The 14,881-nt window shown below is 45.4% G+C and overlaps 1 protein-coding gene across 8 annotated transcripts in view; it reads right to left on the bottom strand.

The window, feature by feature from the left end:
• Positions 1 to 14,881, bottom strand: part of LOC127441630 (RAS guanyl-releasing protein 2-like) — an 83,723-nt gene that overhangs the window by 15,894 nt on the left and 52,948 nt on the right. For 7 of the 8 annotated variants that reach the window (XM_051699288.1, XM_051699273.1, XM_051699263.1 and 4 more), the window contains 4 exons: positions 6,980 to 7,060; positions 6,601 to 6,723; positions 5,713 to 5,828; positions 291 to 432 (listed from right to left, as the gene is read on the bottom strand). In XM_051699288.1, the coding sequence (XP_051555248.1) occupies positions 291 to 432; positions 5,713 to 5,828; positions 6,601 to 6,723; positions 6,980 to 7,060 (462 nt within the window). The remainder of the gene's footprint in view (positions 1 to 290; positions 433 to 5,712; positions 5,829 to 6,600; positions 6,724 to 6,979; positions 7,061 to 14,881) is intronic. The other variant, XM_051699305.1, reaches the window with a different exon arrangement.

Here is a 14,881-nt window from a genome sequence, read left to right on the forward strand (position 1 = left end):
TGCACTCAACAAGCCACGTGATAAGATGCGCAGATTGACTGTCTCAGACGCAGAGGCAACTGAGATTCGTCCTCCGCCACCCGGATTGAGGCGAATCACTACACCACCACGAGGACTTAGAGCGCATTGGGAATTGGGCATTCCAAATTGGGGAAAAAGGGGAGAAATCCAAAAAAACTAATCCAGATCAAATAGTGCTTAAAAAAAAAAAAAAGCACTATTCATTCTTTTGCAAAAATGACAAAACAGCTTCTATTTGTATCTGATTGGCTGAGCATTTTGCTACTTACAAAGCCGGTGCAGTGTTCACAGAAGGTGGGTTTCAAATATGTGGTCTCTGTAAAGGTGTGCACGAAGCCCATCTGACAGTTTAGCAGAGAACTTGCCTTCATAAAATACTCTATCATCTCTTCCATGCTGATCTTTCCATCCCTGAGAGGGAGAGATAGATAGAACGAGTGTTAGAGAAAAGCAAGCAGCAATTATCAGGATCCATACACAATAAATCGTTAGGCTCACAAAGTGCAATTCATATTTTCTGTTCTCTTTTTACTTACATTCATTAACAAATTTCAACCACGTTAATAAAATAAAAAAGCTGCATGCATTTCTGCCAGCAAAATCTCAAAATAATCTAGTTATCAGCAGAGGCTAACTGCCCATGTTAACCAGCCAAACCTTGACACCAGCTGTGTCCAAAATTGCCCCTTATAACTTTTTTTATAAAGCTGAAATTATATAAATGAGGGTATTGTTGCAGCATGTGAAAATAATAATCATAATTTTTATTATTACTATTGCTGTTTATGCTTTTGTTGCAAAAATTCACAACATAAATATTCTGATTTTTACATTAGTTCTTTTTCTCAGTATAAGTAGCCTGTTTTATTTATTTAAACAGTTATGAACATTTTGTTTGTATACAGATGCACAAAACTACACAAAACGTTGCCTGTTGAAATAAAAAAATAAATAAAAAAAACTTTAATCAACAATCTGGATCTCCATGCCCTCCATGCGAGTCAGCTATTCCAGCTTATCTCCAAAAGGGATATCCCCCCTTCACTTTCCCTAACTGCAGATTCAATCATTAGACCTATCAGCTCTAATTTTGTTATTGTTCTTAAGGTTAATATAACAAAGTATTGCAATAAAAACAAAGAAAAGACCATGAGCCAGTGTTTTCTAATATATTATTTTTAATATTATGCATCACATTTTATCTTGTACTATGCATTCTAAATGTGCATTATTCCAAGTGTATTTGTATCACAGTATCTTATGTTATATTATCCAGGCATTGGAATCCAGAGTAGTTGGCTTCGGGAGTCCATTTGGAAATACTCGCAACAAAATACATGTGCAAATATACTGTAAATAGGACATATACTGTATTTATGCAACAGCGTTCTTTACTCATCTCACTCGCATAAAAACAGATTACATACTCCTCAGAATGCATCAACACCATGGAAAAAACATAATGAAACTGTTATGCCAAATTAGGTAAATAAATGCTTCAGGAGCGTTCAGTGTATTAATCTAAAGCATTGACAGCTGGGCAAGGTAGGAGACTGGTATAAATGTGTGTAGAACAGCAACAGTGCCTCCTACTGTACGGGGGGTTAAATTGTTTTTAGTTTTTAGTTTTTAGTTTTTACGGACTTTGTGTTTATAGACATTTCGTTGGAAGTTCATCTAGCAAAATCGTCACGGATTTTGTGTGAACAGGCCTTTAGTGCAAACCAAACATATGTCTCTCGCGGGCCGGATGTGGCCCGTGGGCTGTCTATTGAGGAACCCTGCTTTAGACCTTTAGCTCATAGGATTGGCCTACATTGTACTCAGTAAGATACAAAGTCAAGAACAACAGATGTTTTTTCTGATCATGTTAAAAACAGGATTCAAACTCCCAACTTTATGATTAAAAGTCCACACACAAACACGCTACACCACACTGTTAATTGGTTGCAGAATAAGCATGCTAATACGAGAGTCAGCACACAAAATGTTAGATACTGCGGTTGCAATCTGTCATTAATCACGTTAACATGCACGTTCTTGTATTGCTACAGAGAACATAACACACCCTGATTGTAGTGTGCAGCAATTCAGGTTAAGGAAAGAATAATTTTAGAGCTGTCAAAAGTAACCTGTTAATGCATGGGATTCATTTAAAATGTGTAATGCATTATTTTTTTTTCTTAATCGTGATTAACACATTTACCGCTTTGACATTAGATTCTGACATTTTGTTCAGCTCAGTGTGAGTTCTGAACACTGGTTGGAATAGGGCAGAACCTTTGCGATGTGTCTGCCTGGGGTCATTACACTGACGCACACACCACAAATACACACAACAGCGATTCTGTGTCAATGATCAAGTGATGGAGAAAGGACCTCTTTTGTGAAAAGCAAATCCAGATGGGATCTGTGAAAAGCTGCATTCACTTGACTCTCTGAAGTGAGGCATCAGTGTTTCCCCGGTGCCGCATTGCGCATCTGTTTTACCGGACAATATAAATAAAGTATCATTCTTGTGTGCAGTGCCAAATCAAAACTTTCTCTTCTAGTGCTTTACATGTGTACTTAAGAATGGCGCAAATCATGTGAATGCGACTTCACTATTGCTGTAGTAAAGTGGATAGACACAGTTAATATTGTCGAGGATTAGAGTTTAAGAGATTTAATGCCTATTGCAATGAATATTCAGCCTATGGGGACTAGTTCTTTCAATTAGTCAGTTTCCCACTTAGACTTTGGGAAACGTGTAATGGAACTTGAATTTGTGCTATTTTAGTGCATATCTTTTTTATTAATTGCCAACAAAAGCCTTCATCTGCCAACTAACAAAGGACAATGCACCTATGTGAACTTCTGCAGTTATTCCAGGATGAACTTCAAAGACATGAATCATTAATCTTACAGTTCATGCAAAATCTTTGTTTAAACACTGGCCCTTAACACTTAGTTTACTAATTTTAAACCATGACGTGCACGATACATAAGTAATATTGCCGTTATATTCATGATGTTAGCTAGAGGAGAACTGGCCCCCACAGTGAGCCTGGTATCTCCCAAGGTTATTTTTCTCCATTAACCAACATCTTATGGATGTGATTATTTCCACAATCACCTTCGGCTTGCTCACTGAGATTCTAAATACAATTATTATTTAATTATTTACTTTTATACACAATTTACAGTCATATTTAATCAAACTACACAATGATGACTCTAAGACTTTATAGATATTACAGTTTCCTTTTCTGTTAATGCATGATTTTTTAAAAAATAATTATGTTAATAAAACTTAATTGTTACATATTGTTTTCTTTTCTTTATTAAGAAGGATCTCAATAGCCAGTACACAATAGTGCTCAGGAAAATGTAAAAATTCTGCTACCAAAACCATGCCCTAAGACCGCCCTACAAAATAAGGTAACACTTTCAGAATTATTGGGCGGCTTGTGCTCCAGTAATGATATCTAGAAATGCCCATGCACTCACACGAGATGAAGACTTCAGTCATATCAATAGCCAAATGATGATAGTTTTACTTTACATAGAGCTGGGCTGCCTCATTGGGATTACCAACACTAGACATATACACATTTGTCTCAGTAATCCCCATTTATTGGACACTATTACTTGTGGAATAAATTAATTGTAGTTGAATGCGAATAACACATTTCTCCAATGTCTTTAATAAGTTAAATTTTGAGTTATGCTGCAGTGTAGTAAATTTTGAGTGGACCTTCAGAAATAATCGTGACTAGAGAATGACTGTCCTCCTTCTGAGTCTTAATGGTTCTTCTGGTGGGTGAAGTCTCCAATCCTGGAACCACATATTTTGGGGCAGTGAGGGCATGGGTAAAACATAGTGGTTAATGCTCCAGTTTGGGCCTCTTCAGCATCACAGTGGAGGTCATTGTTGAAGAGCGAAGCACCCGTTCGAACAAGCTTACTCCAGGCTTCCCTATTAGTTGCTGTATGTTCCCAGGTATTAAGATCAATGTGGTACTTTTTGATGTTTGCTTTGATATTACTTTTTTATCTTTTCTTTTGATCTCATGGGGACCAACCTTCTGTCAACAGGTGAGAATACAGGACTTGTTTTGGAAGGCTTGAGTCAGGCATTCGGATAACATGGCCAGTTCATCTGAGCTGTTGTTGTGTAATCACATGGTAATGGTTGGCCTCCACAACGACACTGGTGTTGATGCATCTATCCTCCTAGTTGATCTTGAGGATTTTCCTAAGGCATCTCTTATGGTGTGTTTCTAATGATTTCAGGTACCTGATGTATGTGGTCCATGTTTCTGAGCCATACATTACGGTAGGCAGCACTACTGCTCTATGGACCAGGATCTTTGTTTTGGCCTGCAGGTCACGATTTTCAAAGACCCTTTTTCTCAATTTTGAGAAAGCAGTGCTGATATCATCTTTAATGTTTACTTTGGAGGAGAGAAGTTTTCTGAGGTATGGATACTTATCTACATTTTCAAGTCTGGTATTGTCAACATAGGTTGCTTGAGACAAAGCAGGAATCTTTCATGTTGGTAGGCGGTTGATAAAAGATCTGGGACTTTTTGATGTTAAGTGCCAGACCAAGTTCATAGTATGTTTTAGCAAATAATGCCTTTCGTGCTACTGGAGGCCTTATTGTTTTTCAGCTTCCTAATGGCATATTGCACCTCTCTTAGGCTGAGTGTTGTAGCCATTTCCTCCTCTGTTGGTTGCTGCGGAAGTCGATGAAGAATCTTCATCTCAGGGGTACAGTCCCTGTTTAGTTGGTCCTCATAGTGATATATTCCATTTTTCCCCCTTTTTCAACCTTTATTGTCCTTCAGCAGTGTTATCCCATCCTTACAGTGGATGGAATAACACAGTGGTAGCCAGGCCATATACCGCTCCTGTGGCATCATATAAACATCTGGTGTCCTCAGAGTCTGAGAGATGCTGAATCTCCAGGGCCTTCTTTGTTCACCACTATTTTTTCAGTCTCTTGATGGCGATTGTAAATGAGAATGCCCAGAAGTTGTTGCCGGGTGGTGGGAGGATGGGGGTGGGGGTTGCTGGTGGTGCCTCGTGCCGCTCCCCACAAGATGCCACCCTGGGCAACTGCCCATGTTGCCCATGCCTAATTACACATTGGCGCTCCCCAAGCTAATGGCACTCTAGGCGACCACCTAGTTCACCTATGCCTAGAAACGGCCACACATACTCACAATCACCCCTAACTTATAACGGTCCCCACTCTTTTCCATCCCCTGCACTGTCTTTGATGGCTGTAGAGTTTGCTGCAGATCATTTGATTGTCAGATAGTCTCTGTAACACAACACACAGCATGGGACCAGAACAAGTCCACCTTAGCATCACATTCTACTAGTATACTAGTGTATAAGACAGTTTATTCTATAGTTCTTCTTTAGTTATTTCTCAGCTTGGTTCTTTGGTGGTTTTGGTGCTGGTCTGTCTGGTAGACCTGCATAGCCACACTAATGACCAGCAAAACTTACTGCTGAAGCAGATCAACCAGCATGATCTTTCAGGTGAAATTGGTTAAAGCCTATAATACAGCCTAGAAGGGACAGCACTACCCAAGCTGGGAGACCAGTGTCCAAAACACAACATACTGTATGCTGTTGACTAGCACCAGGGGATGGTATGCAGAGGCCTGCCCTCTTGTTTGACTTTGAAACACTCACTGGTTTTTATCAAGCTCTGCAAACTTGCTGAGATAAGGGAAGTTATTCCGGATGCACTCAAACTCTTCACGTGAGATGTACCCATCACCATCCGTGTCGAAATTCTTAAACACTGACTGCAAGAGAAGAAATAAAGTACAGATTGGTGAATCTTACATGCTTGAGGGAGTTTAAAATTGGCAAACTGACCCTGTTAAACTATTTCATTTATAGTTACTATGTGTGTAACCAAATATACACAGTTGACCCTGTACTAAGGTCCGCCTTTATATTATTCATGACAAATCCCACCTTGGGAACTGTTACTACCCACTGTAAGGTAAGTTATTTAATCTTACTTAATGTTTATTTGTTTTATGTATTGATTCAGGTCACAGTAGTGAGATATTAAGCGTTAGTTAGGAATTAACTAAGAACATTTAACTAACCATTTATTAGTTTGGTAGATATTAGCAAAGGAGATCATAGTACCATTGTGTATGCTGGAATTACTTTAGCTATGCAATGGCTATTTTATTATAAATTATCAATTGTAATACATAGCAAATGAAGCTTCATCCTTTTTAACTGCCAATGGTAAGTGTTTGACTTGATTCTGAACTTTTCCATCATGCCCACTTTCACATTTTGATGAACAGGGATGGACAGGGATCAAAAATCAGCTTGTCGTCAGTCTAGCACGAGGGTCCCCCTTGAACGATGCTTAATAATTCCTGAATAATGGAGATCTTCTCTCTCCATTTTTGCCAGCGCAAGAACAAGCAAGAGTAGGAAAGTTTGAGAGCGGTAAAGGTCTTAGCAAAGGGTCATTTGAGCTGATGCAATGTGTTTATGACAAGAGTGTGTTTTCATTTTAATTGTATTTTTTTATTATTATTATTTTCTTACATCCACCATCTTCTTGATATGTTTGCTGATAATGGCAGGATCAGCTTTAGGCTTCACTGACGCTGTCCACTCATCAATCATCGAAGGTTGCTTAGGAGCTTGGCTGGGGGAGGGACTAGAGTTCTGATCCACCAATCAAAAACAAAGTCACGAGTTTAAGACAAGATAACAATTTTTTCAGTCCAATGCATGTATTGTTACATAGCTTTATATTGATCTAGGAGGAATTAAATCTATTCCCCAGAACATATACTGCACATGTATCATACATGTGTAACATTATTTACATTTCAATGAATGTCTTGTACTGTTTGACTGCCAAAAAATAAAAAAGGCCTAAATTGAACCAAATTAGAATGGGACTGTCTCGAAAACTGACCGCTGGTTTTGCAGCTCTGGGTTCTCTCTGTAATGAGAGCTGATAAATCTCCTCTTCTGTGTGGTACTGATCCAGTGACACCTATACATGAAACACAAGAACAAGCTGTCTCAGGATACAAAGCCAGCAAATACTATATAAACACTTTTAGCAAACATTATACATGTATTCTTTCTAATATTTTTCTGATAGAAATACTGAAATTGAGAGATTGTGATACAGTGAGGCTACAATGGAAGTGAATGGGGCCAATTTGTAACCGTTAAAATACTTTTTCAAAAGTATCGCCACAAGACGTAAACAATGAGTGTTAACATGATTTTAGTATGATAAAATCACCTTTTCTGTGTAGTTATAGCCAATTTTACAACTTTGTTGCCATGACGATGTAATGTCAACAAACCCAAAAACGACAATAAAAATGACAATTTAAACACTTGAACACCTCAAATAATACACAAGTTTCAACAGAAGAATTAATGTAAGTGCTTTTATAAAATTATAAGCTTCACATTTCTGTTTAAACCCTCCAGTAATTGGTCCCCATTCACCTCCATTGTAAGTGCCTCACTGGAACGGCAATTTTTGCTTTTTTCTAAAAAAAAAAAGGATTTTTGGTGATCAACAGGAAAGTAAAATGGGTTCAAATGAAAGTAAAAGGATTCCCACACTTTTTAATCAATCATGATCTGTCAAGTTGTTTAAGAATATGGGATATTTTTTTTTTCTTTTTTTTTTTTTTTTTAAATCATTTACATTCTGTCTAATGAAGCATTCAGACCAATCTGTGAACCGGTTTGACTGATTAATTGATAAGAACCAACTCAAAAGAATGAATCACACACACATTCGACATTATTAAGGTTTGAAAACAAGTTTCATTCCACTCAAGAGCAATATTAAGAGCATTATATTTCAAATTATGTGACACTTTGTTCTTAATTACAGTTCTTAATCATTACCAGTGTTGGGGAGTAGCTAACTACAAGTAGCGACGCTACTAACTTAACTACATTTTTCAGTAGCTTGACAGTAGCTCAACTACTTTTAAAACAGTGTAGTTTTTTCAGTAGCGAACTACAGTTTCTAGCAAGTAGCGGTGTAGCGCGACCAAACGCTACATCATGTTTTGGTCAGATTATAACTGATAGCCCTCTTTATTGCATAGAAGCCAAACATCTACAGGCAAAACTACAAACTTAAAGCGTATTCTGGCTGCTGTTCAGAATCAGGCGGCATCTTTCTTCTTTTTTTTTGTAACGGAAGATCACAAACTAAAATAGCGTATTACCGCCATCTACTGGCAGCTTATTACGGCTCACGATAAGAAGAGTCTGATGGTTGTGTAAAATGGCCAGCCACAGTTTGTTTACTTTTACTAGACGTACAGGGGCGGATAAATCTGAAAATGATAATAAAACACAATTCTATTCTATGAAACAAAGAATGTTTTAGACACTTTGTTGTTAATAGACACCACAACAGCATACCTTTACTTTTTTTAAATAAAATAATTAATTATTTTATAAATAGAAAATAAATAATAAAAATAATGTAATCATTTTTTTAAATGTTTTTTTTTTTAAAACATTATTGCATTTTGAGGAATTTATTTTCTGTTCTGAGTATGTTTATTTTGTTTCTCATTATCTGTGCGTTATTGGGAGCACTGAGAGAAATAATTCCTATCATGCATAACTGCTAACACATTTTCTCAATTTCATAGCATTTAATTAACTATTATTTTCATGTTAAATAAATACAATTTGTTATGGCATGTATTATTACGACTGTCTATTATAGGGTAACTATACATCCTCTTTTTCCCAGATATGTCCTCTTTTTTGGACCTGAAAAAAAGAGTCCGGCAGGGATTTCAAAATTGCCTCTAATGTTCAGGATTTGGCTTTTTGTTCATAATAATATGATCTCTACAATTGGGACTATCATACATTCTGTGTATTTTAGACTGCGCATATGTTTTCACACGTATACGTGTCTTTACGTGATTATTCTGCACAGAGCAGAAAAGCGTGCACTCTTTCAAAGTCTTTTTCTTTTTATGTTCTTTCTCGCTCGCCCACTCATCTGTGCACATGGTATGTGTGAGCGGGAAAGAGATCACCAGACTGCTGCTTTCAGCCAGAAACATCCATAACGTAAGTAAATGTTTTAAAGTACGTTCCCCAACTCTGCAAATTACTAAATAGAACACTTGTTTTATCAGAGTCACGCTTACTATGCAAATGAATTTTAACTGAAAATTTTGATTATAATCGAGACAACGTCATGGTTACTGGTGTAACCTCCGTTCCCTGATGGAGGGAACGAGACGTTGATGTCGATGTAGTGACACTAGGGGTCACTCTTGGTAGCCCGAGACACCTCTGGTCTTTGATAAAAGGCCAATGAAAATTGGCGAGTGGTATTTGCATGCCACTCCCCCGAACATACGGGTATAAAAGGAGCTGGTATGCAACCACTCATTCAGGTTTTATGCTGAGGAGCCGATATAAGGTCCCGCCATTTCAGCGGGTAGTTCAGCGTTGTGGCAGGAGGGACCAACGTCTCGTTCCCTCCATCAGGGAACAGAGGTTACACCAGTAACCATGACGTTCCCTATCTGTCACTCACTCGACGTTGGTGTCGATGTAGTGACACTAGGGGTCCCTATACAAAACGCCACAAGGCTGAACTGTGTTACGTGAACTGGCAGTGTGTGGTGGGCAGACTTGCTGTGTGCCTCATAGCCAGCGCACCAGGTCGACACGTAACCTCCCCCAACACAGTTATGAGTGTCGAACGGCCCTTTTTGGGGACAAGTCGACTACCCAGAGATAGAGACAGGCTTAACGCAGTCGTGGCCTCTTTCCCCTTCTCTTTTTCCACTCCCTAAAAAAGAAGGGGGGATTATCTGACTGGGACGCCAGGTCTAGTCGGGGGGTGTCCCTCCCAAGGGGAGGACACCGTGGAGACCACACCTCGCCCCAAGAGAGGGGGGGATATTTAAGTGGAAGAATACATCACATGGTCTTTCCAACCATGTGGAGAGCCTTCAAGGTAGATCCTGCCCAATGGGGGAGGAGTTACTACAACATGGAGACTGAGGGGCTCTGCCCAAGGAAGACGCAGTTTGCCAGTAGGGAAACGAACTAGCGGAAGATATAGATCGCATGGGGTTAGCCTTACAGGGAACCGCCACATGCGGAGCACCTACCCCAGAACCGGGCTCTTAGTTAGCGTGTGTACTGGGCCGGCAGCGAGTCTCTCCGAAAACTCGACTGCCACAGGGCTCGGAGGAAGTCAACCAGGGAACAACTTTTGTGAACACTACTGGGAATTAACAGCGCACGTCTTCAGCTCAAAAGGAGGTGGAAGGCGCTATGTGCAAGCGATACACCCGGCCGGCTATCCCGGGCTTATCCACTTGTGTTGCGTGCCACTACCTGGGACGAAACCGGTTCCACCCGGAGGTTGTAGAACTTTGCAAAGGTGTTGGGTGTTGCCCAGCCCGCTGCTCTACAAATGTCTGTTAGAGAGGCACCTCTGGCCAGGGCCCAAGAAGCCGCTACACCACGGGTAGAATGGGCTCGTAGCCCTACCGGGGGCGGCATGTTTTGGGCGAGACATGCCATAGTTATGGCGTCAATGAGCCAGTGGGCGATCCTCTGCTTGGAGACAGCGCTTCCTTTCCGCTGTGCACCAAAGCAGACAAAGAGCTGCTAAGAGATTCTAAAGCTCTGCGTGTGATCCAAATAGATGCGTAAAGCACGCACCGGACACAGCAACGACAGGGCTGGGTCTGCCTCCTCCTGGGGCAGCACTTGCAGGTTCACCACCTGGTCCCTAAAAGAAGTGGTGGGAACCTTGGGCACATAGCCCGGTCGGGGGTCTCAGGATCACGTGAGAATAGCCCGGACCGAACTCCAGGCACGTTTCGCTGACAGAGAACACTTGCAGGTCACCTACCCTCTTGATGGAAGTGAGCACAGTCAGGAGGGCAGTCTTCAAGGAGAGTGCCTTAAGCCCGGCTGACTGCAAAACTCAAAGGGGGCTCTCTGTAGACCCTGAAAAACTACAGAGGTCCGATGAGGGAACAAGGCGCAGCCTGGAGGGATTCAGCCTCCTGGCGCCTCTTAGGAACCTGATGATCAGATCATGCTTCCCTAAGGACATACCGTCGACTGTGTCATGGTGTGCTGCTATGGCAGCAACGTACACCTTCAAGGTGGAAGGGGACAGCCTCCCTTCCAACCTCTCCTGCAGGAAGGAAAGCACTGATCTGACTGCGCACCTCTGGGGGTCTTCCTGACGGGAAGAACACCACTTAGCGAACAGATGCCACTTAAATGCATACAGGCGCCTCGTAGAGGGAGCCCTAGCCTGAGTGAACGTGTCTACCACAGCAGGTGGGAGACAGCTTAGGTCTTCCACGTCCCGTCCAGGGGCCAGACATGGAGATTCCGGAGGTCTGGGCACGGGTGCCGGATGGTGCCCCTTCCCTGAGAAAGAAGGGCCTTCCTCAGGGGAATTTGCCCGGGGGGAGCTGTCACGAGGAGCGTGAGGTCCGAGCACCACGTCTGGGCGGGCCAGTAGGGTGCTTACCAGGACGACCTTCTCCTCGTCCTCCCTGACCTTGCACAGGGTCTGTGCGAGCAGGCTCACTGGGGGAAAACGCATATTTGCGAATGCCAGGGGACCAGCTGTGTGCCAGCGCGTCTATGCTGAGGAAGGCCTCGGTGAGGGCGTACCAGACCGGGCAGTGGGAGGATTCTTGGGAGGCGAACAGGTGCAACTGTGCCTGACCGAATCGACTCCAAATCAGCTGGACCACCTGAAGGTGGAGTCTCCACTCTCCCTTGAGGGTAACCTGTTGTTACGGCGCGTCCGCCAAAGTGTTGAGGTTGCCCGGGATGTGAGTGGCTTGCAGCGACTTGGTGCTGCTAACTACATTGGAGGAGACAGCGGGCGAGTTATGACATACAGCGGGAGCGCAGACCGCCTTGGCGGTTGACATATGCTACCGCTGCCGTGCTGTCTGTCCGAACTAGCACGTGCTTGCCTTGGATCAACGGCCGGAACCTCCACAGGGCGAGCAGAATTGCCAGTAACTCGAGGCAGTTGATGTGCCAACGCAGCCGCGGACCGTCTAGAGGCCGGCGGCTGCGTGCCCGTTGCCAACAGCGCCCCAGCCCGTTTTGGAGGCATCTGTCGTGACCACCACGTGCCTGGAGACCAGTTCTAGCGGAACACCTGCTCGTGGAAACGAGAGGTCGGTCCAAGGGCTGAAAAGACGGTGACAGACCGAAGTAATGGCCCGCGGTGTGTCCCGTGGCGCCATGCCCGTCTCGGGACTCGAGTCTGGAGCCAGTGCTGAAGCGGCCTCATATGCATCAACCCGAGCGGGGTGGCCACCGCCGAGGATGCCATATGCCCCAGGAGCCTCTGAAAAAGTTTCAGTGTAACCGCTGTTTTCTGTTTGAACGCCTTCAAACAGGCCAGCACCGACTGGCCGCGCTCGTTCGTAAGGTGCGCCGTCAAGGAGACTGAGTCCAACTCCAAACCGAGAAAAGAGATGCTCTGAACCGGGAGGAGCTTGCTCTTTTCCCAGCTGACCCGAAGCCCTAGTCGGCTGAGGTGTGAGAGCACCAGGTCCCTGTGTGCGCATAACCCGTCTCGAGAGTGAGCTAAGATTAGCCAGTCGTCGAGATAGTTGAGAATGCGAATGCCCACCTCCCTTAACGGGGCAAGGGCAGCCTCTGTGATCTTCGTAAAGATGCGAGGAGACAGGGACAGGCCGAAAGGGAGGACTTTGTACTGATACGCCTGACCCTCGAACACGAACCACAGGAAGGGTCTGTGTAGAGGAAGGATCGAGACGTGAAAGTACGCATCCTTCGGGTCTACCGCCGCGAACCAATCTTGATGCCGGATGCTCGCTAGAATGCGTCTTTGCGTCAGCATCTTGAACGGGAGTCTGTGTAAGGCCCGTTTCAGTACTCGCAGGTCCAAGATTGGCCGCAACCCACCGCCTCTTTTCGGTACAATGAAGTAGGGGCTGTAAAACCCCTTCTTCATCTCGGCTGGAGGGACAGGTTCTATCGCGTCCTTCCGTAGGAGGGTAGCGATCTCCACGCAAGGTAGCAACGTTTCCAACTTTCACCAAGGTGAAGTGGACACCGCTGGACCTGGGCGGATGCCCGGCGAAGTGAATTGCGCAGCCGAGTCGGACGGTCCGGACCAGCCCTCGTGACGGACTGGAAAGCGCAAGCCATGCGTCCAAGTTCCGCGCAAGGGGGACCAAAGGGACAACATCATCGGATGTACCGGCGGGTGGGGCCTCGCCGCGGGGTGGAGCTCGAGGTGCCACACCACATCGTGGCCGTGCTGAGTCCGAGGACATCAAAGCACTTACCTGGCTCCTTGTGACCACCCCCAGAACAGCCTGGGATGGGGGAGGAAGAGGCCTGTCCTCATGACCCGTGGAGACTGTCACATCGGGGGCGGATTTGTGCCACAGCTGGGCGCTCAGGGCGGGAGACCGCCACTGGAGTGCCAACCTGCCAAATGGAGTGGTGGATGGTGGTCGTGATGCCAGCCGTACACACCGGATCTGTGACCCAGGGAACAAGGAAACCACTCTTGCGGAGCTCTTGAGTACTGCAGCCACTTATTAAATGCAAAAGGTAACAAAAAGATGAAGATCTGCTTACCAGCTCCAGAGCAGCGGGTTTCGTTGTCCCTGGGTCGCCCGTCTCAGGGGCGCTTCGAAGACCTCCGTGGGTTCTTCGGTGCCAGCTGTGAGACGGGTGGCGTCGGCTTCCTGCGGTGGGCTCCACGCCGGGGCCGGGCCGGAGGGGCGGGCTGCGGTGGAGCCGGTGCAGTCACCGCAGGGGGACACCCTTGGCGATGAGTAGATGGGGTGCGGGATCTTGAGCCACGCCGGGCAGGATAAGCCGGCTAGCATCCATCTACTGCTCTACCATCGAGAACTGCTGGGCAAAGTCTTCGACGGTGTCGCCAAATAGGCCCGCCTGGGAAATGGGGGCAGCAAGGAATCGTGTCCTGTCGGCCTCACCCATCTCGACCAGGTTGAGCCAAAGGTGGCGCTCCTGGACCACTAGTGTGGCCATCGTCCGACCGAGAGACCGCGCCGTGACCTCCGTCGCTCGGAGAGCGAGGTCGGTCGCCGAGCGCAGTTCCTGCATCAATCCCGGGGCGGAACTACCCTCGTGCAGTTCCTTTAGCGCCTTGGCGGACTTGCAGGAGAGCCATGGCGTGCAGGGTGGAGGCGGCTTGTCCAGCAGCGCCGTAGGCTTTGACCGTCAGAGACGACGTAAACCTACAGGCCTTGGACGGGGGCTTTGGGCACCCACGCCAGGTGGCGGCGCTCTGCGGGCACAGGTGCACCGCGAGCGCCTTTATCCACCGGGGGATTGCCGAATAACCCTTGGCCGCCCCACCATCGAGGGTAGTGAGAGCGGGGAAGCTGAAAAGATCGGGACCGGGCAGTAAAAGGTGCCTCCCGCGACCTTGTCAGCTCTTCATGCACTTCCGGGAAGAAAGGAATGGGGCGGGGTGTGGCTTTGAGTGGCGCCGCGAGCCCAGGAACCAATCACAGAGCCGCGAGGGTTCAGGGAAGAGCGGTGAAATCCACTCTAACCGACGCTCGCGGCTGTCCGGGAAAGCATGTCGTCATCTCCGCGTCAGCCTGTGACTGGGCGATCGACCCCGAAGGGAGGAGCCCAGCTGAGGCTTCCGACTGGACGAGCCCGCTCTCCGATGCTGCACTCGAGAGCTCATCACTTCCGCGGGCTCCGAATAAGAGGTCGAACTCGCCGTGAGACGAGCCGGCAGACTCACCCGGAAGCCCGATCGGGGCAGACGAGCGTGCTGGGGAAT

This window comes from Myxocyprinus asiaticus, chromosome 1 (assembly GCF_019703515.2).
Source record: "Myxocyprinus asiaticus isolate MX2 ecotype Aquarium Trade chromosome 1, UBuf_Myxa_2, whole genome shotgun sequence".
Classification (NCBI taxonomy): domain Eukaryota; kingdom Metazoa; phylum Chordata; class Actinopteri; order Cypriniformes; family Catostomidae; genus Myxocyprinus; species Myxocyprinus asiaticus.